The 27,564-nt window shown below is 33.3% G+C and overlaps 1 protein-coding gene across 1 annotated transcript; it reads left to right on the top strand.

The window, feature by feature from the left end:
- Positions 1 to 9,551: 9,551 nt before the first annotated feature.
- LOC120268953 (2,3-bisphosphoglycerate-independent phosphoglycerate mutase) lies at positions 9,552 to 17,207 on the top strand. Its single transcript, XM_039276228.1, has 10 exons — positions 9,552 to 9,701; positions 9,879 to 10,054; positions 11,167 to 11,294; positions 12,381 to 12,531; positions 12,607 to 12,810; positions 13,369 to 13,793; positions 14,308 to 14,500; positions 14,577 to 14,672; positions 15,926 to 16,081; positions 16,694 to 17,207. The coding sequence occupies exons 2-10, from the start codon at positions 9,893 to 9,895 to the stop codon at positions 16,856 to 16,858; spliced, it is 1,680 nt and encodes a 559-aa protein (XP_039132162.1). The 5' UTR covers positions 9,552 to 9,701; positions 9,879 to 9,892; the 3' UTR covers positions 16,859 to 17,207.
- The last annotated feature ends 10,357 nt before the right edge of the window (positions 17,208 to 27,564 follow it).

Below are 27,564 nucleotides of genomic sequence, written 5' to 3' on the forward strand. Positions count from 1 at the left end.
ATTATCTAAATTTCAATGTTTAGGACACAACTACTAATTTGGAGGTGATTTATTATCCAAATTTATAACTCTGTTTTTATTAATTAAATTTTAAAAATTTAATTAGTCAATTTGAAAGTGATTTATTGCAGTGGACCGTAATGGGCCAATCGTTGAGTACTCCACTGCCAAAAAAGCCCATAGGCCTTAACAACAACTCTTGAGGAATCAAATACTTAAACATATAATAATAATAATAATAATAATAATAATAATAATAATAATAATAATAATAATAATAATAATAATTGTTCACAGTTCTCCCGATAATAATTACGTTCGGCCAGAGCCAAACAAGTATGCTCGTAAATTATTAAATTTACACATTCACGAAACTAGTATGTCGAATGATTCCAGACCAAAAAAACATGCAGAAGGATGACAAAAGCACTAGCAAACAAATCCAACAGTAACCTCCCTATGAGAGCAGTAAGGCCATAAATTCCTCATAACAATGTAATTAGTAGGTTAAACAAAACAAACCCAACAAGTCAACAATTAAATCATCTTTTAACCTAGTTCACAATCCATTCTAACAATAGGAGTTGTGCTCCATATTATGCTCGCAACTAGACCTATTAGAATGTGATAAATGTCAGGAAACTAGAGTATATTTGAATCATTTTACTAGAGGGAAAGACATAACAATAATTGCATGTTTTAGTTTGTTTGTATGGAGGCACTATAAGAAAAAAATACAAGAACCATAACAAAACTGTTTGTGCTTGCTCATTTAAAAAAAAAAAAAATCAAGAATCAAAATAAAATAATGATGAAACTGCTAGTAGCAGTACAACAATTATTCATGGACTAAGTCATAGAAGTAGATGCAAATGCTTCCAAAAATCCTATAACATCTTCCGAAACATTCTTGAATTGTAGTTCTAGTGCAATTTTTAATATTAGAGATAGGAATCACAAATAATAATTCGAGAATGCTTCAGAACCATTTAGAAAATCTTACCTTTATAGACCATATTCATTGATTATAATTAATAGAAAATAGAAGCATATGGTGATCTAAATTCCATATAATGCAAATTGTATATCAAAAATGGTGAAGTAACTGCTACTAAATTCATTATGTTTAGTCAGTGAAGATTCAAAATAGCTTTTGTAGATTAAAGAACATTCTTCAAATGAATAATAAATCAAATCACCACAAGAAACAACAAAATAATTCTATAAAGAAACCATGAAAAGCTTTGAACAATTAAAATAAGCTGATGATAAAGAAATAAATGGAATATAAAGAAACAGTGACTGAAAACAATCATCAAGTAACGAAAAAGCAAATTGAGAAGAAAAACATGATCAGCATGTAAACAAGGTATGCCAGTTAATTGTCAAAAAGGACAAGGACAAGGACATGGATAGAATCAAAGTATAAATAGACTTTAAAGTATTATAAACACATAGTTTAAACACAAACAAACATAACATCACCAACAAAATTATATAGAAGGAATATTTTCCAGTTTACTAGCATCAAAATATGAATTTCCATAATATTGTTCATAGGGAAAATTGTACAATTATGAAAGCAGTATAGTACATAAGATCAATGTGTAATTATGTCCAACTCCCAGTTCACTATGTCTTGAGATCAAATTACTGAAGCAAGTTGACTGGGTTGCTCAAAATAGCTAATGTGACAATAGTATATTGATAATTAGACATAGTTTTCTTCCCTATAAATAAAGGAAACGACTATGAATCTTCCAAATAAACAAAGTACTCAACATTTCAAATTGGTTTAAAGTTAGTAACCAATTTGACATATGAATAGCAATGGTAAGGTTGTCTATCTAATCAAGCATATTTAATGGTTGTGATCCTATTACGCACCTATATTTATGCACATTTCATTACCCATAAACATATGGCCAAGGGACTATCTAGTCCACCATTTTTGAATAATTATTCCACTAATCCATCCATCCCAACACATGCCAAACAGATTGCAGTCTTAAATTGATTCCAATACACAACCTAAAACTCAATTCACAACACAAAATCACCAAATGACATACTTAAAATAACATCTATTTTACATAACAAATCACAACAAGGCAGTTATTTCACAGGACATAAATATTGCTTCATAAATTCCCTTCATTAAGAAGACTCTTTCTCATACTGAAATAATATTTAAGGGTATGCCTTCATTGCAACTTTTTTTTTATCATTAATATCTTTTTTTATGTAATCGCTAAATTGTTATAACCCTTCTCTTCATCAGTTTTCTCTTTGCCAAAATTTTTTATTAGTGGCAAGGTAACATAAAGCAATGACGTAACCACATACAACTAGGGATGGAATATGCATTTTAACCTTAATTAACTAGCCATTTTAGCTAGGTGGTTTCTTAAGTAGCTTTGGTAGCTCAGTGAAACTGTGTATAAATATATGAGTTTGAAGTTTTGTTGAGTCTAATTGCGTATTTTACGCTGCAACTAAAGTTGCTAATGCATGCATAAATGTCGTCATTTGTAAAACTAACTTTAAATCACTAACTCTTAAAAGTTTTACATGATATTTTTGACACTTCTATACATAATTAAATAGTATCATGAAACAAGATATTGGAAATTAGATTCTTCAAAAACACTATTTTCCTCTTTTTAAAGAACAAATACCACTCAAAGGCCCTAGTAAACAAATCATTCTTCATATTAAGATATTTTTCTACTGTATATTGAGATAAACTAGATTCTTCTTCTCTTTTATAATAGACATAAACAATATAGCACTGCACAACTTGAATTAAAAAGAGTACCAATCATCCATCCACTATATTTCGATAAACAGACCAACATAAATGTACATATGTATACATATAAACTAGAATAAAAAATAAAAAAGGATAAATGTTCGTGTCTAGTCTAAAATAGTTATATAGAAAGCCTGCTAAATAAAAGCAACATTAGAAGCATATCAACAATTATTTTTTAAAACTAGTGATTTTCAAAATTTAAACTAAAAAAACAGAGCAATACTCTCAAATTACCAATGATTTTCAAAATTTAAACTAAAAAAACAGAGCAATACCCTCAAATTACCAGTGATTTTCAAATTTTAAACTAAAGAAAAAAGGCAATACCCTCAAATTTTCTGAGGCTTTCAAGCTTAGCAGTAGTCAAGCAATTAGCACCTTCAAGAGCAGCAACAACACTAAAAGACCAGCACTGACGGCGAGGGAAAAAAAGAAATCAGAATTAAAGAAAACCCCAAAATCTAATTCAAGGTTTTCTTCTCCCTCAAAATAGAGATTGAAGTAAAACTTAATAAACATCTCAAAAAGAGAAAATCCAGAAAGCCTACATGGAGTTTCGGATCATGGGATTCATATTGGAAACGAGGCTTGGGACTATGGAGAGAGATTGAGATGAAGAATGAGGACAAAGATGAGTTGGAAATCTATTGCCTAGGGAACTGTAAAGATGAGGATGAGATGACGAGATGCGGTCAGGGCTTTCTTTGCAATAGAGCGAGCTGAAAGTGAGTGTGGTGGCAAGATGTGGTGGTGGTGGTGGTGGTGGTGGTGGCGGTGAGATGTAGACGAGATGGCGAGATGCTTTCTTTGCCCTAGAGAACGAAATTGAAGAGGAGATGAGGAAATGGCTAAAATTGGGAATTAGAAATAATGGCTAAGTGAGTAACTGTTGGAGTTAATTATTTTGTTTCAAAGTTCATCAATTATATTATATATTTAATTCCTTTTTATGCCCATTTGCTTGATGAATGTTAATAGAAGAAAGATTTGTTGTTTTCTCATAAAATGTATAATTATTAATATAACTTCATGGAAATTTTATTTGTTGTATATATTCACAAATGTAAAAATATATGTTTGTTTATATATTTTAACGTTGAAAATTAATTTATAAATCTTATGATTGTTTTTTATTTTTAACTTCAAAATATGATTGAATAGAAAATGATAAAAATATCATTTTATAGGATGTATAAGTAATTTTATTTTGCAAGGTATGCAAAATAAAAATTACAACGGTCTCTACTTTAACATGTTTTTTTATATAATTAACTATTTAATTATATAACAAAAGGTATCATTGCAAATATCATTAAAGGTCATTTTAATAATTATAGTCAAGTTCTTTAAGCTGGTCACTCCCATATATTTTTTCATGGTAACCTCTTAATTTTAATTTATTTTTTATAAATTACGTAAAATAGTATAGTATTTTTAATATATTATAGAAAGTGTTTGTCCTTTAATATTTTCAAAATATATAACATTCTCTAAATAAAATTGAAATTAGTTTTTTTTATTTCTTTAACAATACTGTTGATTTTATCTTGAATTTTTTTTATTGCAATAGTAACATTTATTAATTAAATTAAACTAATTCATAAGTAACTATAATGTTTATTAACATATTCAAATTATAAAAATAAAATTTAATTCTCAATAATTATTAATTAATCTTTTTTTTAAATATTGTCGTTGATAATATTTATAAATAAAAACTAAATCATTTTTCACTCATATGTCCCTAAAGAAAAAAATACCCAAAAACCAATTAATTTATATTTTAATAAAATTTGTGAGTAGATTTTTAAGAATGAAGTATTTGCAACAAAATGCAATTTGAATGAGAATGATTTAGGTGAAGTTAAATAGATATAGTTAGTGTAGTTCACCATTGACATTGTGACAAGTGTCCCCAAAATATATAAAAATATAATCACTTTCCTATAATGCCCTTACTCTTTTCTAAAAATTACTCACTCATGCTATATGTCAAATATCTAATGGTGAACTATACTAACTACATCTATCTAACTTCACCAAAGTCATTGTCATTTGGATGTGAAAGCCTGTAATTTTTCACACAGCTCATAGTTTTTGCGACGACACTTGTTTTGGTAGCAAACACTCACAGTTTGTTAGATAAAAATATATGTTGGCCACAAAAGTTCAGTGTTTACAATAAGTATTTGTATTGGCCGCAAACAATTATAATTATTACGATGTTATTTCAGTTGGTAACAAAAGTTAATAGTTTTTGCGATAGGTGCATTTGGTTGTCTCAAAATCCATAGTTTTAGCAATGGGCATATGTGTTGGTCACAAAAGCTTATAGTTTTTATGACAGATATGTGTTCTGGTAGCAAATAGTAATGGTTTTTGCAAGGGGTGTATGTGTTGATGCAAAAGCTTATAGTTGTTGTGACGGGTATTTGAATTGATTGCAAAAGATTATTGTTTTGAGACAAGGATTTTTTTATGGTCGCAAAAAACTTGTTTTGTGACACCCTTTTAAGCAGTTGCAAAAACATTTGTCGCAAAAGCATGTTTTTCTTGTAGTGCCAGAGGTAAAATAACATATGTTGCCTTTCCCTCATAGCACTATACACACCACTTCAATTTTTGAACTCATACATGTAGATACTTGGGGACCCTATCATACTAAAACTCACCAAGGTTTTAGATTCTTTCTCATAATTGTGGATGATTACAGTAGGGCAACTTGGACTTTTCTTTGGAAGACTAAGAGAGATGCTTCTTTTACTTTAAAAAAAATTTGTTCAAATGATGGAAACATAGTTTCAAGTAAGGATTAAGAAAATTGGATTGGTAGTACTTTTAAACTAGGAGGTTCAAAGGATCTGAAAATTTTCTTTGCGAAAAAAGGTATTCTACATTAGACTTCTTGCAGTTATTCTCCACAACAAAATGGAACTATGGAGAGGAAACACAAGCATCTTTTAGAAATAGCTAGAGCCCTATTATTTCAATCCAATCTTCCAATTAAATACTAGGGAGAGTGTGTGCTCACTGCTACTTCATTAATAGATTTCCTTCTAGGATTTTAAAACACAAAACTCTTTTTAAGATCTTATTTGGAACCTCACTAGATTATTCACACCTTAGAGTTTTCGGTTGTTTATGCTTTGTGTCAAACAATGATAAATTTAGAGATAAATTTTATTCTAGAGAAAAGCCTTGTATTTTCCTTGGTCATCCTTTTTGCAAAAAGAGGTATAAAGTTCTCTTTCTTGACGCTCAAGAATAGTTGTTTCTAGGAATGTAATTTTCTATGAAACAATTTATCCTTTTATTAAATTACTAGCAATGAAGCTTCCTTTCCCTCCTATTCTCCATTTTCATTGTAGTATACTGCTTTCACATAAACTTTTTTCAATTCAGATACTTGTCATACTACTGAACAAAGCTCTAGTTTTTGTTATTCTTTGACAAATCCTGCATCAATTACTCCTATTTAATCATCTTTGCTAAACAATCCACCTGCCAAAAAATCCACCATAAATCACAATGCTCTGTCCTACTTGAGTGATATATATGCAATGCTGCTAGAATCACTACTTCACAAAATTCTTCACCTTGTTCTTTTGAATGTGAACACAAAATTACTAATTGATGCCCCCTTTCTAAGCAGATTTGCTTTTCATCCCTTTTACACCAAAATCCAAATATGCTTGCTTTATTTTTAACTACAACTGAGCCATAATCTTATAAAGAGGCAGCTTCAAATCCTGCATGGAGAAATGCTACATCACAGGAATTTAAGACTCTTGAAATAAACCATATATGAAACTTGGTAACATTGCCCAAAGGTAAAAAAACCATCAGTTGTAAATAGGTTTACAAGATTAAACATAAATCAAATGGCATGGAGAGATTTAAGCTAGATTAGTAGTAAGAGATTTTTACTCAGAATTATGGAGTTGATTATGCATAATTTTTTTCTCCAGTTGTTAAAATGACAACATTGAGGAGTCTAATGGCAGTACTCAGTGAAGAAATAATGACAATTATTCCAATTGGAGGATGTAAATAATGCTTTTTTACATGGTGACCTACATGAAGAGGTTTACATGAAAAGACCACCAGGCCTTGTTACCGAGAAACAGAATCTAGTCTGTAGGTTGAGAAAGTACCTATATGGCCTCAAGCAAGCTTCATGGTAGTAGTATTCAAATCGTCTGAAGCTTTAAAATCCAAAGGATATCAAAATTCCAAGAATGACTATTCTCTTTTCTGTAAGAGGACTCATGGTAAAAATGTATTCCTAGAAGTCTATGTAGATGATATAGATGTAATGTAGGTTTTGAAAGAATATCTTAATCAACAGATGAAGATTAAAGACCTTGGTCTGTTACATTACTTTTTGTGCATTAAGGCAGTCCATCATAAAGAAGGTCTTATTTTGACTCAAAGGAAATTTACTTCATATCTCCTCAGTGAATTTAATTGTGAGTCTTCTTCACTTATTTCCAGTCCTTTAGTGCCAGGATTAAAGCTACAACCTGTTATGGATGAACTTTTGCCTGATCCATCAGTCTATAGAAAGTTGATTGGGAAATTGAATTACCTTACAAATACTAGGCCTAATTTATCTTTTTAAATGCAAACACCTTAGTTAGTTTATGGCTTCTCCTTGTTTAGCCCATCTTAATGCAGCTTTGTATGTTCTTAAATACTTGAAAACCAAACCAAATCAGGGTATATTGATGAGTTCAGCTTCAACATTCTAGTTACAAGTATTTTGTGACTCTGATTGGGCTTCATGCACACAAAAAGGTCAGTCTGTTAGTGGCTTCTACCTAATTCTTGAACAATCTCCTCTATTATGGAAATAAAAAAAAAAGCAAAGCATAGTGGCCTTTTCTTCTGTTGAAGCTGAATACTATTCAATGAGACGTATCTATGCTGAGCTCTCATGGCTAACATGGTTGTTCAATGAACTCGCAGTACCTTATGTTACTCCAATCCCTTTAAAATGTGACAATTAGGCAGCTATTCATACATCTAGAAGCCCTATCTTCCATGAGCGAGCTACACATCAAGTTAGATTGTTACTATGTTTGAGAATAGCTTCAAGCTTGGTTGATTTTATTGCATCATGTTCCTTCATTGGTTCAATTAGTAAATATTCTTACTAAGCCCTTATCCGGGCCTTATCATCAAAGACTCCTTTCTAACTTGGAAGTGTGTTGATCATAAACACTCTCCAATTTCCGTGTCGAGGGAGGCGGGGGAGCTCAAGCTTATGGAAAATATAAAAGAGGAGAAGATTTCAGTTACTCTTCACTGAATTGAAGTTGAGAAAGAGGGAGTTGTTTTCCCCTAGTTTATAATTTCATTACAGGATCACATGTTACTAAATCAGCTACATTGATGTCACGCCGGACAGATTAGTTATAACAAGCTGGACAAAGCCTTTGGATGAGCTGAATTAGCTATGACATGTCAACAAAGTTAGTTACAAGTGTTAGCTGGCATTGTTTTCCCTCCTTTGTACAAACTTAGAGTATATAAATAGCTCACTCTCATTATAATTGTGATCAATTTGAATGAAGATCTCTTTTCTCCTTCTCCAAACCTTCTTATCCTCCTCCTCCTCCTCCTCCTCTTCTTCTTCTTCTTCTTCTTCTTCTTCTTCTTCTTCTTCTTCTTCTTCTTCTTTTCATCTTCATTGGTTTTTGATTGCTGATTGCTTCAAGGTTTGCAACGTGTTTCTTTGAGTTGTAGATCCAGCAGCAAAATAGAGCTTCTTCTCTTCATCCAGCTATAGTTCTGATGAGAGTTTGTGAGTATTTTCATCTTTTCTCTGGTGTTCAACATACGTCCTTTAATTTAAAGGTTAATTTCTAAATTTGACATTATCAATCTGTTTATATGAATTACTTTTCACTAGTATCACTTTAAATGCATAATGTTAGAGGATATAGAGAAATAGATAAAATGAAAAAAAAAAGTTACATATTTATAAAAATTATTAAACTTTTAATTATAATTGCTTTGTTAACAATTTTTTTGGCAAAGATGACAAGTGCCAAATCAAAAGACAGATAGGTACGATAGTGCATAAGTTACGGTGGCTTGAATGACTTTCTAAGGATAAACTCCCCTGCCATGTAACATTGGAAGGGAGGATGAGAGGTATTCTTTACACAAAACTCCCACAAGAGATCTAGTGCAATGCGAGTTGAAAGGCTCAAACTCAAGATCTCTCAATTATACTACAAGATAATAGTCCCGCTAGTCTTTGTTTACAATTCTTGGTTCATGAAACAAGTAAAGCAGAAATTTATATTTATAATAGGATTGAGAAAGTATTTTATTTCTTAATAAAACTAATTCTTTTGAAAAATAAACTCATAAATTCTCGTGCGTGTCACGTGATGTAAGGCAGACTGGTAGTTGCGTCCGCAAAAGAACCACGTGAATTATCAAATCAAAGGGCGGCCTTGTACAACCATATCTTACCCGTCAGGTACAATTTAGTAAACCAATTACCAACCTCAAAACGAAAAATTTTAAAACCCCAACAAATCAAGACCATACATTTCATCCTCATCTACCTCATAAACCTCATCCGCGAAGCACTTTAAATCACCTAAACCGGCTAAATTAAATTATTAGTTTTTAAAAGGATACTATATATTCTCACCCATAATGTTAATAATATACTAACAAAGTCCGAATCTCGAGGCAATATGAGAAACAATGGGACGTACATAAAAGGAAATCGGGGTGAGAATAGAACTCGTTTCTAAACCCAAGCATTCGTCTCCAAAAATAGAATTTTTTCCCCGTTTGCTTTATATTCTGAGATCTCATCGCGTTCTCCGCCGTCGCGTTCGAATCTGAATCAAACCCTTGCTAGGTATCGATCTCTACCCTCTCTCGATCTTGAATCCTTTGTTTCTTCTCAGTTCTTCTAGGGATTTGATCTCGATCCATGTGTTTTTGTTGTGGATATTGGTTGGATTGATGGTTTTATTTGTTGATTGAATGGTGTTTGGTCTGAAATTTGGTTTTGGATTTTTGTGGTGATTTTTAGAGATTTAGATAGAGATGGGTACCTCTGGATTTTCATGGAAGTTGGAAGATCACCCAAAGTTTCCGAAGGGGAAGACGATAGGTTTGGTGGTTTTGGATGGATGGGGTGAGGCTAATCCGGATAAGTACAATTGCATTCATGTTGCTGAGACTCCGACCATGGACTCGCTTAAGACGGTATAAGTTTCTTCTTGCTTATGAACTTGTTTTATTGTTTGTATTTGTTTTGTTGATTTGTAGGATTAATTGGTTTGTTATTACTGTCAAAGATTGATTTTTGTAACTGATTCGATGAACTTAAGCTTTATGTAAGTTGTCTCTTTTTGCTTCATATCAATCAGAAGCTTCTTTGTGCTATATTATGGAAATGTTTTGGGTTTTTTCTTTGATCTTTTTTTTTTTTAAATAAAAACTATGCACTTCTTTTGCCCATGTTTTGTGCAATTCCATAAATGACAGTATTTGGTGTCCATATGACCTGAACAAATATATTTAATGAAAATGTTTTGAGAAATATCAAGAATATTATGCTATATTCAGAATCTATGAGATGCAATTTAATAAACATCTGGCACACTGCAAAATGAGAAAAGAAAAATGTGAGTGCGAATGAGATGCAAACCTGTTGACTCCTGAGTCTTGCTAGCTTTGTTACCACATGGTAACCCTACTGATAATATGTGTTCAGTTACTTGATTCATGTGCTTACTGGTTCTCATACGTTTGGTGATGACCTGCAAACAAGATCTTGGAACATGATATACTTAGCAATTACCCTGTTTCAGAGGGATGGCGATAGGTGACCTTACATCAAGGACCAAACACACTAACAAGTGTAACATAGTGGGCTTGCATGTAGTTGAATGGTTGGAATGCCATGATCAAGGTTATGGTTCTTCTGATTTTGATTGGAATAATCCCACCTTTTGATTTCTTTTATTTGGAAAGGTACTATGTGCTAATCACCTTGTATCTTGAATAAGTAAGTGACTGTACTGATATTTCATACTTTCAGTTTCTTGAGATCAAAGCAATTCACGCTAAGATGAACTGGATTCCATGGAAGTAGCTATTCTTTGCAATTGGTGCATTAAATTTATTTACCTGATTGCTACCAAGTTAATTGTGTTATCCATCATATATATGGCTTATTGGACTTGTATGTATTTTGCCCTGTTGATAATTGATGGCTTCCCACCTATTTATTTATTTCTCGAAACCAATCTGATTTTTTACTATTTGCTTTTACATGGGAAAATTCATTAACGCTTGAATATTGTTTTCCATAGGGTGCTCCAGACAGATGGAGGTTAGTAAGAGCGCATGGAAAAGCAGTAGGATTACCCACTGAAGATGATATGGGTAACAGTGAAGTAGGTCATAATGCACTTGGAGCTGGACGAATCTTTGCTCAGGGGTTGGTTATATCGGTTTTTACATTTTTTTTTAATGATACTTATGAATGCAAGAATATTGGGCTTAACTTTTTCATATTTTAATCTCTTTATGATTTCTAGGTGTTATCCTGATGGTGAAAACTTTTTTCATGCTCTTGCTTTTTTTGAAAGAGGAGGCATTGTTTATGCTATTTATTAATCTTGGTTGTTTCCCAACTATTTCATCGGCGACCTCTAGGGATTTCAGTTGTTTAGTAGATGCTAATTTCTAGTTGAGTTGCATGGTATGTTTTATGGTTTTGAATGAAAAATGAATTGTGTTTCTAGAGGTCAAAGTCTCCGTGCAGTTCTTATTTGGTGACATTATTGTAAGAGGTGATGTCATAACATATGGATAGAGACCTTGGGCTTTTGAAGTTTGCATGCTAGTGTGTCAAACTAGGACATATTATGAGAGAGACATCCTTGGAGCATTTTTCTGTTTTTAGTTAATATGTTGTTTGGCATAATTTATTGGGCACATATTAGTTACTCACTCATTTGGAATGCAAAATTGGTGCCAGCATATAATTTAGTGACATTGATCTGTACCACAATTCTGGTTGGCCTTTGAAAACATGACATCTCAACTTTTAGTTCACAATGATTTTCTTACAGTAGGTATAAGTGCTGCCAATTTGCTTCTGTATTGCACTTGAGGGAAAGCCTTATGACCTACGATATGCACTTGATTTTTTGCATATATAGTTCCTTCCTATACAATCAGCACTCAAACATAAAATTAAGCTTGACATAACAATTGTTTTTAGCATATCAGTTTCTAATCAGATCTGAAAAGGGGAAGAGTAGAATTGTCTTTGATTGTCACATTCAAATTCATTATTTACACTGTCCACTGTCCAGCCTAATCTTTATTTCTTAAAACATGGAAATGGTGATTGTTTGTATCTCACCATAACATGTTTTAGAATGTATACTATTCTATGTTATGGCCTATTAATCCAATATTAAGAATTTTGCAAAATACCAAATTATTGATCCAATTATATTGCATGTGCCATTGTATATCCCATGCTGTCTTATGGGTGACTACTAAATTATTGTAGGGCTAAACTGGTTGATCTTGCACTTGCATCGGGGAAAATATATGAAGGTGAAGGTTTCGAGTACATCAAAGAATGTTTCAATGAAGGTACTTTACATCTCATTGGACTATTAAGTGATGGAGGTGTTCACTCTCGGCTTGATCAGTTGCAGGTATAGGTGACATTTCCAGCAATATTTTGTTACCTTTTCAGTTAAATTTTCCATTATTGACACTCTGTTCTACAGTTGCTACTGAAAGGTGTTAGTGAGCGTGGTGCCAAAAGGATTCGTGTGCATGTTCTTACAGATGGTCGTGATGTTTTGGATGGCTCCAGTGTTGGCTTTGTTGAAACACTTGAAAATGATCTTGCAAATCTACGAGCGAAAGGTGTTGATGCACAGATTGCATCTGGTGGGGGTCGGATGTATGTCACCATGGACAGATACGAGGTACTTGTGAAGTTCTTTAGCTTCTCATGATAATAAGCTTTTCATTGATGGAAATGATTTTATTTCTGCTTGTCTATTATACACTGATATTTCTCTTATTATAGCTTATCATTAATTATTCTATGATCATATATTATAAAAAGTAAGTTGGGTTTGCTTGGTCTGATATGTCAGTTTTTTGGCATTGAATTTCTGTCAAGTATCAATTATCATTAAATGAAACATCCATTTGTATTGTTTGTCATTTAGCCAAATTCTACTATAAGGAATTTCATTAGGAATTTGACTTGGCAACAAGTCTCACTGTATATTTGAATTTTGGTAAACGCTGCAATATATCTCTGCTACTCTCAGGGTTACAAATCCTTCCAGAATCGAAAAAGGCAGTACTTTGTTTGCTTATTTCAATGTATTCATCATTAGGTGCCAATTTGGCATACTTGATTTGACTTGTTTATCGTCTATTATATTTCCTAGTTAGTTATTTTGAATTTTTTTTGGCAAGTAGTTGATACAATATTTTATTCCTAAAAGCAACTGATTTATGTATTTATGCAGAATGACTGGGGTGTTGTGAAACGTGGCTGGGATGCTCAAGTTCTTGGTGAAGCACCATACAAGTTCAGAAATGCAGTTGAAGCTGTGAAGAAGCTGAGGGAGGATCCCAAAAACAATGACCAGTACCTGCCGCCTTTTGTTATAGTCGATGAAGGTGGCAAAGCAGTAGGGCCTATAGTGGACGGTGATGCTGTTGTAACATTCAACTTCAGGGCTGATCGCATGGTTATGATTGCTAAGGCTTTGGAATATGAAGACTTTAACATTTTTGACCGTGTACGGTTTCCTAAAATTCGCTATGCTGGAATGCTTCAATATGATGGTGAATTGAAGCTTCCGAGCAAGTATCTTGTATCACCTCCAGAGATAGATAGAACATCTGGTGAATACTTGGTTCACAATGGTGTTCGGACTTTTGCTTGCAGGTATTTTTATGACTTTATTATCTCTTAGAGGAATATTTTTTTGTTAGGATATGATTTTTTTTCTTCATATTGTTGCATACCTTGTAAACTGCTAAAAATAGGGATCTGGGAAGGAGATCTAGTGTTTTACGTCAATACTAAATACTAAGAATATAACAAGAGACTTTAGCGTATGTCTTCTGGCTGTAAATCTATAGGTGGTCCATCTTGCATTTAAACGTGCTACCAAATTATGGTTGTATCCAAATCGACCATATTAAAATACTGAATGCATCATTATTTTGGTGATGAGATTGTGTGGCGATCTCACGCAAGGATCCTCCATTTGCCTTCTAACGCATTTGAATTGAAGCCTGAACATTTGGAACATCAGGCTAGTACTTGTCCTACTAATCCACATGTTGCTGTTGAAGGCATCATCTTTGAATTGAAATGCATTTTGTTTAACATAAGCAAGGAAATAACATTCATGAAGTCAGCCATTGAAGTCCAATTTTTCTTTTGGTTTGAACAGTGAGACAGTCAAATTTGGGCATGTTACCTTTTTCTGGAATGGCAACCGATCTGGTTATTTTAATTCATCCTTGGAGGAATACGTTGAAATTCCTAGTGACAGTGGAATCACATTCAATGTGGAACCTAAGATGAAAGCTCTAGAGATTGCTGAAAAGGCAAGGGATGCAATTCTTAGTCGCAAGTTTGACCAGGTACATTTCTTTTTCTTGGCTTTTAGGAGTAAGCTTGCATTTTTATGTCTCTTATCTCAGTATTGTATGAATGTAGGTTCGTGTTAACCTTCCTAATGGAGACATGGTGGGACATACAGGTGACATTAATGCCACTGTAGTGGCTTGCAAGGCTGCTGATGAAGCTGTCAAGGTAACATTTGGGATTTGAGGAGCTATCTGGTTGTGGGCTTTTGAGGATAGTCTTCTGAAGTTCTAATGGCTCTTGATTTTTTATATTCTTCTTTTTGAGATATATATATATATATATATATATATAGCATCAATTTATTTGAGTTTTTCTCATGGATTTCCTTTTGCCACTGATATCAGGAAAGCTAGGTTTTGAATATATTAACTCTATGGTGGTTTAGAATGCTGATAAAATCTGGGTGTCACTCGGTCATTTCTTCTTCTTCTTTTTTTTTTTCCTTTCTTTTTTTCTCTTCTTTTATTTTTGAGGTTTAGACCTTCGGAAAGAATTATAATGATCATGTCTAACTTGAAATGTTTCAGTTTGTTGATGGGATTTTCTAAATAATGTTATCTGTACTCTGATAGGTAGGCTTGAATGGGTCTATAAAATATTATTTTACAAAGGCTAAACATGAATTATTCTGTGCTTGTGATCCTCACAGTTCATGAGATGGATATGATTAGTTAAATCCCAATACTTAGGGGTGCAATCGAGCCGAGCCAAGCAGATCTTTGAAGTGTTCAAGCTGGCTTGGTAGAATTGGCTGTAGGCTCGAGCTTGGCTTGAGCTCAATTCAATCTCGAAATTCTAAGCTTTTAGCTTGATTTGAGCTTGGTTCAAAAAATATTTGTTTAAGCCTAGAATATTTATGGGACATATATCTAGATATAATAAAGGAGCTCGAGTAGGCTCGTTTAGCATAGTTGTGAGCAGGCTAATAAACATGCTCGCGAGCCTTAAACAATCTGAATAGTATGATGGGTGAGCTCAGCTCGTCTGCTTAGCAAATGAGCTTTTTTTCAAACTGAGCTCCGAGTAGCTCACAAATGGCTTGGTTCATTTGCAGCCCTACGTGTAACTAGTTTAACATTATGCGATTTGCTTATTTTCCTACATGATTTCCTTTCCTATGCTGATACCTGGTTGGGTTGTTGTGCTCTATGTTGATTTCTTATGTTTGTTTTAACAGATTAATGAATCTAGGAAGAACATTTAGTGATGGACATTTGTTGTGAGATTTTCATTAATTTGCTAGCTCTCATTGTTAGTTATACCTTTTCATGTTAAATCTATTTTTACTCCAAAATTGCCAACAAATATAGTGACGAGGTATTGCTTGTTTACTGCTTTGAGTTTGTTGTATTGGATGAGATGCTTTTCAGGTCATTGCATTCAAAGCATTCCTTATCTTTATGTTTTTGGATGTATAGATAATTCTGGATGCCATAGAGCAAGTTGGTGGAATATACGTTGTAACCGCTGACCATGGAAACGCTGAGGACATGGTGAAAAGGAACAAGTCTGGCCAGCCACTACTTGACAAAAATGGGAATATTCAAGTTCTCACTTCTCATACTCTTCAACCGGTATGTTTCATCAGACTATGGTTGTTGGATTGAGAGTTTTGGCCGTTAATCAGTACTCAGTAGCCATTTATGTTTCATTGAACATTATGATTTTTTCATGATTTATTCATACTGGGATTATGCTATTACATTTTTAGATGAGTAATTTCCGTTAGGACTGGCTATTTATTCATCTTTTGAAAGATAAAGCAAGTTTCTTCGTGTTTTTGATGCTTAGATTGCTAAAATTTCTGTCGGGCACACACTATGGTCATGTTTTACTACTGACATTCTTTTCCTGCATCAATCAGGCATATTAAACAAGTCTGACACTTCATTTTAGTGCATCATATTTTCCTATTGACATGAATCTCTCCTCCCTGATCTGCATTCTTAGCACCAAAATTGCCATTGCTTTTGTTAAGCAAAGTAAAACAAGTGAGTTTTAGTTCTTCGTGATCTCTATTAAACCGTGCTGTGATTGTGATTGGATAAATTGAATGCAGTTTATTACTCTTATTCTTTTTAAGGTCCTTGTGCATTTTCCTCGGACTCTCATATTGTGTGATTATTGTTTCAGTTAGGCAAGTCTTTATTTGTTAATCTTCTTATCCTTTAAATGAATTCTCACAGGTTCCGATTGCAATCGGAGGCCCCGGGCTTGCACCTGGCGTGAGATTCAGGAAGGATGTTCCAGATGGTGGTCTGGCCAATGTTGCTGCAACTGTTATGAACCTCCATGGCTTTGTGGCACCAAGTGATTATGAGGCAACCCTAATTGAAGTTTTCGATAACTGATCATTTCACGATGACTAGTCATACGAAACAAGACTCGTACTCGTTTGTTTGACACTTACGGTAACAATTATAAATGCGCCCTTGATACAATACTCTTTTGGTTTATCAGGGAGGCTGAAATAATTTTGTTTTCGAATTCATGCACTGCAGTGAAAAAGGAAAACAAATAGTTTTGACAGATGAGTGAAGTTTCAGCTGATTTATTATGAATTACTATCCATTTTGTTGGATGGGGTGTCATCCTAACAATGATAAACTTGTTTGTCATGTTTGATGATATCTATTGAGGTTATTCCTTAAATTTTCATGGTTTCAAACTTTATATTGATATTTGAAAACATTATAAATACATTGACGAATTTAGCAAGATGATTGTATGGTTACTAGTCTTGTGCCTTTGTAGTCTTATTGCAAAATTTTCTGAAATCTTTATCTATGCCTAAAGAATATTCCATCTAAGATTATTAGTGTAAGAAATTATAAAATAATATCTATGAATCTTTAGATTGATGAGTCTCAATGCTATCTCAGGTTAATTTTCGGGAACTATTTGAACACCTCTCCGAAACTTTCTTTTCATTGACATTGGCGAGTTTTTCATTTATAATGAAATATTTACATTATTAATCTTTTGTTTTGCATTTTGATGGATTCTTATTTTTAAACAATATTAATAGAAAATGAAAAAAAAAAAATCATGCCTTTTCTTGCTTATATCATAGTATCTATAAGTATTAAAAATTATTCTATACAAGGTAATTCATCATTTATTTTTTGACAAATAGGTAAAAAAAACCAGGGACATGTACCTTCATCTTATGTAGGTTTTGAGATTCGATCTTTGATCCTCTGTCGGGTTTTATTTGAAATAAATACCCTATACAAGAGACTTTGTACCAATAGACCAAAAAGCCTGTTAAAGCAATTCATCATCATCCAAGAATTAGAAATGAAAACTCAAAAGGATTTTTATTTTTTCAAGTTCTATTCCTTTTATTTGCTCCCCAAAATTCAAACTCAATTTAGGTAGAGGTCAATCATCTTCAAAGGTTTTTATAAGATCTCTAAATTGTCAAAAGCCTTGATCTCAAAGCCTTTCCAGGCTTTTATAGTTCGATCCCCTTCTATCAGCTCTCCAATTTGAATTTCCCACTTTTTCTAACTTGATGCTAAACAATTAATTATAAAAATTAAGCAGATGTTAATAGTCATTTAAATTCCATAAATCATAATAGATTTTTCCGATGATAATCTATTTTAAAATTAACTTTTTGTTGGAAAGGATTATATATATAAACAAGCACTAAGGGTTCTGATATAACATTCTCAAATATAACCTGCCCATCAATGGAGAGAAAGTGAGAGATTTGAAGAGATCTCCATCTTCAAATGGAGATCTCAGTCGGTTTGTTTATCCTGTTTAATTTATTATCATTGGAAGTAAGTGACCTTATTTAATTAATGTGACATATTAGATGTTTTATTTTGATTTTATAAAATAACATATTTACATCGATAGATGTCACATGCCATATTCTGATTATTCGTAACATATTCTATTCGGACTTTAGATAAAAAGTTGTGGCATAGATAAATATATGTCATAATTTCTGTGTTGTGTGACTTAAATCGTACCTTATTTGACTTGAATCATGCCCTTTTGGTCCTATTCAATTGGCCATTTGACCCTCAAAACTTTTCAATTGGATTTTTCTTCATCTTTACTATAAGAAATTAAAATAATTGTTTCATTAAACAAATCCATAAATAATAAAAAAAAAGGCAAAAATATAAAGATTAGTTGTTGAAAAGATTAAAATTTTATCCAAATTTTTGTATAAAACACTATAAAATCCATACTCACCAGCATCATGCATTCTAATAAAGTCATTCTCTAAATCTCTTCATTTGGTTTCTAGAGTCTCAACTTGGCTAATTCTTGCTTTGCTTGGTTGATTTATGGTCTTATTAAAGACATTCATTTTAAATAAATTAATTTAGTAAATCATTATTTGAACATTTGGATATAATTTTTATAATCTTAAAAATTTTTCAAAATTTTTAATTAAGATTGGATTGTATTGTGGGTTGAGTTGGGTGACAAATCACTTCGGTGAGGAATCGTGGGTTAGTCCAAAGGTAACTACTTGTGCTTGTGATTGAGAGGTTTTAAAGTTGAACCTCTCAAATTACAATTCACTTTCTGAGTCTTCTATGAGAGTTCTGTGTGATGAATACCTTTCGTTCTTCCCTCCACGATTGCATGGAGGGAGGTTTATCCCTAGGGCTGTAAACGAGCCAATACGTTCGTTAAAAGTTCGAACGCTCGGCTCGTTAAAAGCTAGGCTAGGCTCGTTCGTTAAGTTAAATGAGCGATTCTCAAGCCTGATTATTAAGCCCGTAAAATAAACGAGCCGAGCCTGAACACCATCGAGCTCGGCTCGTTAAGGCTCGTGAGCAGACTCATTTATATGAATCATTAAAAGCTCGTTTATATGAATCGTGAAAAGCTCGTTTATATGCTCATTTATATGAATCATTAAAAGTCTGTTTATATTAATCGTTAAAAACTCGTTTATATGAATTGTTAAAGAACTTGTATAATGCATCAATTAAAGCTTGTTTATAAGAATCGTTAAAGGACTTGTTTATCATCTCTTTAATAGCACATTTATAAAAATCATTAAGGAATTTATTTATGGTATCAATGTATCATATACATTTACATGTTTATTTAAAAAAAATTATAAATAGAATTATTTATAGTATTATTATCGAGCATATATACGATAATAATATTATAAAAACTATAAACTAGTTTTATTTTCCACTAGACTTTTTGAAATGATGCAAGATAGCATAAATAAAAAAAATATTTTTAATTAATTTAATAATTTATGAAGAATTTTTTAAAACTCTACCTGATCTGGTGAAACCATGAATTAATGAATTTTTTCCAAAATTATTGAAAATTTTAAATTTCTCCTTTTTAAGTATAATTATTCATTGAGCAAGGGCTTCTAAGTAAGTTTGGATAGAAAAAAAAAAAGAAGCAATTTTTAATTTTTAAGGGGTTAAAAGGTGAAACCCTAAAAATTAATAAAATGAACCGCATTTCTTCTTTTCCCGTTTTCCCCCATTCTCTCTTCGAACTCCGCCAAGGCCGCTGAAGAGCGCTCTGGCTACGCCGGCGAGGTCGAGTACGGTGATAATCGCCCTAGAAAGGTGATCTCGCTTCTACATTAATGCTCTTTTTTCAAGATTATATTTTTTAATAGTTAAATTGTTTTGGTTGAAAGATCAAATTGTAGTGGTAGTAGTGCTGATTGTGTGAATGGAGTTCACTCCTTTCAAGCAATGTTTTAGAGAATCTCATTGCTTCAGAAGTGCTCTTGTTTGAGTTTGAGTTTGTTCTTTGGAGAATCACAACAAGATTTAAAAGATGAGCAATGGAGCATAGATAGCTTGATAATTGTAACCCTTATTCATTTTGTTATTATTGTTTAATGAGGCTTTTGACAAGTTTAAACTTGAGCCGAGCTTTAAATGATTCCCGAGCTCAAATCAAGTCGAGTCTTAAATGATTCCCGAGCTCAAGCCCAGCCCAGCCGAGACTGCATTAAACAAGCCTCAATGATATTTTATTTAATATAAAATTTAAAATTAAAAAAATTATCGAGCTTAAATGATCTAACGAGTCGAGCCCGAGCCTTTAATTTTCTTAACGAGCCGAGCCCGAGCCTCATTAATGAAACTCGAAATAAGCACAGCTCGAGCTCGAACTTGATCAAAATAGTAACGGGCCGAGCTTGAACATAGCCAAGCTCGGCTTGGCTCGTTTACAACCCTATTTATCCCTAAAAACTCAATCAAATCATCGTAATTAATGCACCTCCATACCCATTTGTCTTTTACTTTGTCTCTTGTTAACTTTGTACCCAAAAAAAAAAAAAAAAAAACTCACTTCGGTGTGATTGTATGTAAAAAACATAAGAGTTATACGTTTGTATTTTTATGAGCCAAAGTTAAATTTTTGTTTGATTTCCAATGTCATCAATTGTTTGTGAATGGATCATATAATTCAAGTGGTTGCATCTGATTTTTCACATGAGAGTCCTTATGAGTTATTATTTGTTATAAGACACAAACTAAAGATTTCAGAGAGCGAATATTTGGGTGTTTAAACCTTTATTATTTATATTTTTATTTAAGAAATCAGAGAAAATTGAATTATAATTAAAAAAAATTTATATAAAGTTTTCATCTCATGGTTCAATAGGCCATCTTCTTTCCTTCTTAACTGAAAAAAATTATGTTTTTTATTGCATTAAAAATAAAAAAAATACAAACACTTTTCAAACGTTCCAAGTGTGTCGTGAGATTCAAATAGCATTTTAGAATCATTTATTAAGAGATAGAGAAGAGGCATAATTAAATGATTTATTTGTTTTCAATTATTTTTACTATTTACTAACTAATTTGAGGTATCGGAGGAAATTGATCAATATCTTGATATGTGGTGTTTGACAGTGGGTGTTTTGTATCGAGTTTGTTAGGTTGTTTGTAGTATGAAGGTTTGTTGCTATGAATGAAAAGCGTGAATGAAGTTTTTACTGAAGCTGGTGGAGGGAGTTCGTTAGTTTTTGAAAGGCAGTTAAGACATTGCTTGGGTGGAGGTTTCTAGAAGTTTTGTAAGTTAAAGTTATGGACAAGCCCATGTTTGGATCTAATGTAAAATGAAAGGTATGGTATTTGGGGGGTTAAATGGAGAGTTGAAAAAACCTTCATTTAACCCCTCTTTTCGTCCCTCCAAATCATGGGGTTTGGAGAGTAGAATATTTTTCAAAACAAAAATATCCTTACTAAATTTAGATAATTACATACATGCTTTATATAAAAATTTAGATTTTGGTTGTTCCGGGCATTGGAATAAAATAATAAAATATTGTAAATTGTCAAATAAAAATATTTAATTACAAAAATAATATTATATGTATAAAATGAGTCTAAAATACAATTTATAGCTTCAAGGGCATTTTAGTAATATTAATATAAAACTTTAGGGAAAATTGCTTGCATACCCTTACAAAACCATGAAATTGCTTAAATACCCCCATAAAAATACTATTTACATGCATACCCCCCATAAAACTAACTTTTTTATTTATATATCCCTACCGTTAGTTACCGTTAGCCACCGTTAGGGTTTATGTAATTAATAATACTTTCCACTTAACCCAACTTAATAAAATTACCAAATTACCCTTAACATCATCCAAGGTTATAAACTTATAATTTTTAGTATAAGATTATTTATTATTTTTTAGTATGAAACTACCCAATTACCCTTAACATCATCCAAAATTACCCAATTACCCTTAACCATAGTATGAAATTATTTGTTATATATTGTTACATGTCGTAATTTTTACTTATTTTTAGGTTGTGTTTGTAAAAAACATGTGATAATGTAAAATGTTTTAGAGATGTTTGTAAAAACCTTAAAAATATGAATTTACTCAAAAATTCATGATTTTTAATAAATTTTAAAAATAATTAAGGTTTATATAAAAAAACTACATTGGTTATCTATAATTTAAATAATTTAAAGTCTATAAAATATAAAAATAAAATTTGATGGGCATATTAGTAAACCCATAATGGTCATTTGTTGAATGAAACGAGTAATGTCTACAAAATAAGAAAAAAAAAATTTAGAGAGGTATATAAGAGTCAACTTAACCATAGGGCATATAAGTAAATATAATTGATTTGTAGAGGTATACAAGTAAATATCATTTTTATGAGGGTATTTAAGCAAATTCATGATTTTACAGGGTATGCAAGTAAAAATCCCAAAACTTTATCTTCTATTACCTTTAATCCAAACATAATAAGGTTTTTTGCATAATAAATTATCTTACCTTCGATCCAAACAAGGTATAACTTAAAACCTTCTTTTATCTTACTTTATCATATTTTATCTCACTTTATAAAACTTTTCTTCTCCTGGTCCAAGCAAAGTCTAAAGAGAAGATGCTCGCAATTCGCGGAGCTGACTTGTGGATTAGTTGGGCTTTCCCTGGATGACATATGGATAAGTTGGGTTTAAATGTTGAATTTGAACCCTTTATTTTTCTTTATGAAGCTTGTAATGAGTCATTGGAAGGCATGTAATTTTTGAACAAAGAGTGAATGAGAGTTCTTTTTCTTGGTTTCTTGGTGTGAGATTGTTCCATTTAGATTTTATTTGCCAAAACAAGAATATAATATGAAGGGAAAAATTATAAATGGTCATGGAAACGAGTAGTTCTTTTGATTGATAGCTAAGTTTATTATTTTTTATGGGAAATGGAAAAGTTGTATTAAAATTTGTATATTTTGTCTAAAATGGAAAATTAGCTTTACACTGATGAAATTTTCCATTCTTTCTTTTTCATTGATTTGTTTTCAATCATGTTAGCTATTGATCTCATGTTATTGTTTATTAGGTAAATTCCATCGCCCCACATCAAGGTTTTTATAATTTTGGGGTTTTGAGATAATAGTGTAAAGATATCCAATTAAAATTTTAACCCTATAATTAAATAACTCATGGCAATAAAAATTGGTATACTTTTGAAAGATCTTTTAAATATTTATTATGCAAATAAATAAATATAAATAAAATATAAATATAACAAAAATATATATTTGAATTTTTTCCCTCAAATATTATGGGAGCATATTATATATCTACTTTAATAGTATGAGTAGATTTAAATAAGGGAAAATTACTGTTCACCCATCGTAATTTTCAAAACTTCCCAAAAACCCCCTCCTACTTTTACACACCACGGACGACCCTTCCAGTTAGTGTTTAACTTCCCTTTACCCCCACCGCTCACTTCAAATGGGTCCATGTTGTGAAATCCCATTTTTGGCCCCGAAAATGGTGGGAAAGGAAAGCGCCAAAATCACATCATGTTCAACCTTTTTGAAGGGCTTTCTCGCTTGGTTTTCGATAGACAATGCCAAGGAGTTGCATTACATCTTGTTGTTCTCCTCATTATCATACCCGAAATATATAAATCGGTTTCTCGAGCAGTAAAAATGAAATTGATTTCCATCGGATTGGTCAGTGCGACTTCATCTTCAAATGAGTCGTAGTCGATTTTTATTGTCGAGGCGGAGCATGTGCCATTGTCGCCTTCTCGTTTATGGTTGTAAAGTTGTATTACGACGAGAAGAACGATGAATTACGACGAGTTCATTTCGTTGTAAAGTTCTTCTCGTTTATGGTTATCTATTTGTATATTTTAAATAATGTTTAACTATTTGCTATTATCCATTTAACTATTTTACTAATATGTTTAATAATTGTCATATCCGTTTAATACTTCCCATCTCCGTTTAACATTATCTTTACATGTATAACTATTCATAAAGCGTGTAAATTCTCAAAGTCTCTGCAGTAAAATGGTGATCTTTTTGTTTGATCCGAATTGTTGGCATGTGGCACGTGGCAGGTGGCAAGGTTATGGTATCCCGTGCGTAAGAATTAATGACGGCATTAATTCTTATGCACGGTAACATAAATTTCCGAACACACGTTCGTTCTCATCAGTCAATGTCGGCCACTGTGCGTTTAACTTTTTTCTCGGATACTGAAGAGTCGACCGCTTGTGGACTTCACACCATAAATAACTAGGAAGAACCCTCCCCACTGGACGAGCCCACTCCTCGTCGTCCCTCATCATCCTCCTCCTCCTCCTCCTCCTCTTCCTCCTCTTCCTATGGACAACCACTCTATCCGAAAGGATGTTTTCGTGAGCCTTCTTCCTTATCTTGAGAATCAATTAGCCGTAATCACCGAACTAGTTAAACTATCTTTTCCTGCCCAAGCCGAAATCCTCTCATAATCGCATCGAATCGCAGAGGATTCTCCAGTGATGGATGACGGGAAAACAATTAAGAGAGCATTTCGACTTGGGTAAGAAAAGAAAGTTTTTCACGTATCAGCGTGATTGCGGAGGATTCTCTAGAGGAGGGAGATCGTGAAAACATCCTTTAAAGACGGGGTTGACATTTACCACTTGAGACTTTTACGTTAACGCTTTAAGAAAATGACGTCGATGTACAAATCATTACGCTTACGTGTTTAACTATCGGGATCGTCGTTTAAGTCCTACCATGACACATTGATTAATAGTCGTTTTTCATGAATGTGTGTTGTTTAACCTTTTTTTAATGTTAGTACGTTTTTGCGAGTTCAAGTTGATGCGCTTGTTATGCAAAGCCGTGAGCATTCGAATGTCATGGGGACACTTGTTTCGATTATACGAGGGTCGAGTCGTGAGTGTCCAAAGTCCGAGCGGACGTTGTAAATGTTGTAAATGTTGTAAATCTTTGTAAATGTTGTAAATGTTGTAAATCTTTTATAAATAAAAGCGAAAGCGATCGTATTTGATCGTGAACTTCGAAATTTAAAGCAGAGACCTAGTAAAAAAACAATGTGGGAAACAAAAAAGCGTCATTGTAAACAATAGAAAAAGTTAAACAATACTCAAGTTACTCTTTAAACAATGACAACGGTGTTTAAGAAAAATACGTAAATATGTTTAAACAGATGACTCGGGAGGTACCCATCTAGCAACGCGATGTCGATGAAAAGCATTCAATTTAAACAATAACATATTATTTACATGATATAGACTTTTAGTTAAAGCAGCTTAACCGTTATTTTTAAACACTATATGTATCCGTTTAAACATAAAAAAAGCTTGAGCGTTTACGAGAGACTCATGTTGAGTTGAGAACTTTCATTCGAACGATGACAATATGTCTTCCTCGCGACAATGACATATATTTCCCTTTTTGCCCCTTGGGATGGAGGGAAAAAAATACCGCCCTAATCACATCACGTCTAGTCTAACCTCTATGCATACAACTGTGCATTTTTTTGGTTGCCTTTCATTCACTGTTTGTTCTTTACATCTTCTACTTCTTCTTCGTCGTCTTCGCTTTTGTTCTTCATTTCATTTGGTTTTGTACGATTTGGTTTTCGATCGATATATTATGGAGAGTTTTTTTGTGGTATTGCTAGATTCAACGGGGAGGGAAGAGTGCTAATGTTCACGGCTCAGACTTCTTGGGAATTGGTGTTAGCTGAGATATGTGAGCGATGGGGTCTCGAAGTTTCTCTTGTCGAGGGTTAAGTTCATCACACCGGATGGATATAAAAGCGGTTTGCCCTAATAGAAAAGCGATGTTGACTTCCAGCTGGATGTGTCACGTCCACTCCATCTTCAAATGTGTCATGAGTTGATCTTGTCGTCGAGACGGAAAAATGTGCCATTGCCGAATCCTAATGAAAACGAGGTTTACTCGTTGTAAGTTCCTTTTCTTTTAATTATTTCAGTTGTCTGGGGTCATTATTGTTTAAATATGTCCGTCACTGGTTAACATATTGTACTAGTCCTTTACGTTATTAGTTAATTGTTTAAGTATTTAATTTAACGTTTAACTATTGTCATTATCGCTTAAACATTATATTCTCCGCTTAACATATTGATCTTTTCATTTGACTGAAGTGTTGGCAGGAATTCAGATTCTGCGAGTGCTCCCATTCATCCCCATGGTGACCCTGACGGTGTGGGATGTCTTCCTTCCTCGTCAGATCATTCTGAAGTGTTGTCGTTGGATATTGGTCAACGTTTTGACGGTGTCGAACATTTCAGGGATGTACTTCGAAATCATGCAATCAAAAGGAATTTTGACTTCAAATTCATAAAGAACGAAAAACATCGGGTGACTGTGGAATGCGCTGCCGATGGTTGTCGTTGGCGCCTTCATGCATCAAAAGAGTATAACAAAAATACTTTCAGAATCAAGACAATCAACCCGTCACACACTTGCGGTGGTGGCATAGGTTCGGCGTCACATCCGAAAGCGTCCAAAAAATGGGTTAGCGCACGAGTGATTCAGAAGCTCAAGGACCGTCCCCTTGTACAAGGCCATCGACATTCAGAAGGACATGTTGCGGGAACATGGTGTCCACATACCATACAAGCAGGCTTGGTTGGGAAAAGAGCATGCCCGGGTGGTCCTCGGCAGCGGTGACATCTCCAGCTATGACTGTTTGCTTTGGTATGTGGATAAGGTGGCTGAGACAAATCCCGGCAGCGTTGCGATCGTGGAGAGAGACGGTGATCGTTTTAAACGTGCATTCTTTTCTTTCAGCGCGTGTATTGTGGGATTCAAGAGGGCTTGCAGGCCGCTGCTGTTTCTCGATGGTACCCACCTCCTTGGAAAATATCGGGGTACACTCATCGGGTGCCAGGGGAAAGATGGTAACAATGGTTTTTTCCACGTCGCCTTCGGTATAGTCGACAACGAGACCGATGCCAATTGGACTTGGTTCATATCTAAGTTGGGCGATGCCTTATACGAGGGTGGAGATTATCATGAGATAATTACCTTCGTGTCGGACAGGTCCAAGGGCCTTGTGAGCGCAATTGCGAGAGTCTTCCCTTCTTCGCCACATGCGTACTGTCTTCGACATTTGGAGGCCAATTTTATGAAAGCCAATGTCAGACTTGGGAAGACATTGAGGGAGGAGTGCTGGTCTATATGCTTCCGCATTGCGTGGGCATCCACGGCTAAAGATTTCGATGATACCGTGAATGAACTGCAGGCCATATCACCCGAAGCTCATCACTGGTTGA

Source organism: Dioscorea cayenensis, chromosome 9 (assembly GCF_009730915.1).
Source record: "Dioscorea cayenensis subsp. rotundata cultivar TDr96_F1 chromosome 9, TDr96_F1_v2_PseudoChromosome.rev07_lg8_w22 25.fasta, whole genome shotgun sequence".
Taxonomy (NCBI): domain Eukaryota; kingdom Viridiplantae; phylum Streptophyta; class Magnoliopsida; order Dioscoreales; family Dioscoreaceae; genus Dioscorea; species Dioscorea cayenensis.

Excerpts from the sequence above, each read along its gene's own strand:
- LOC120268953 (XM_039276228.1), top strand. The coding sequence starts at position 9,893 with ATGGGTACCTCTGGATTTTCATGGAAGTTGGAAGATCACCCAAAGTTT. Across the intron at positions 11,295-12,380 it reads GGACGAATCTTTGCTCAGGG|GGCTAAACTGGTTGATCTTG; the intron begins GTTGGTTATATC and ends AAATTATTGTAG. Across the intron at positions 13,794-14,307 it reads GTTCGGACTTTTGCTTGCAG|TGAGACAGTCAAATTTGGGC; the intron begins GTATTTTTATGA and ends TGGTTTGAACAG.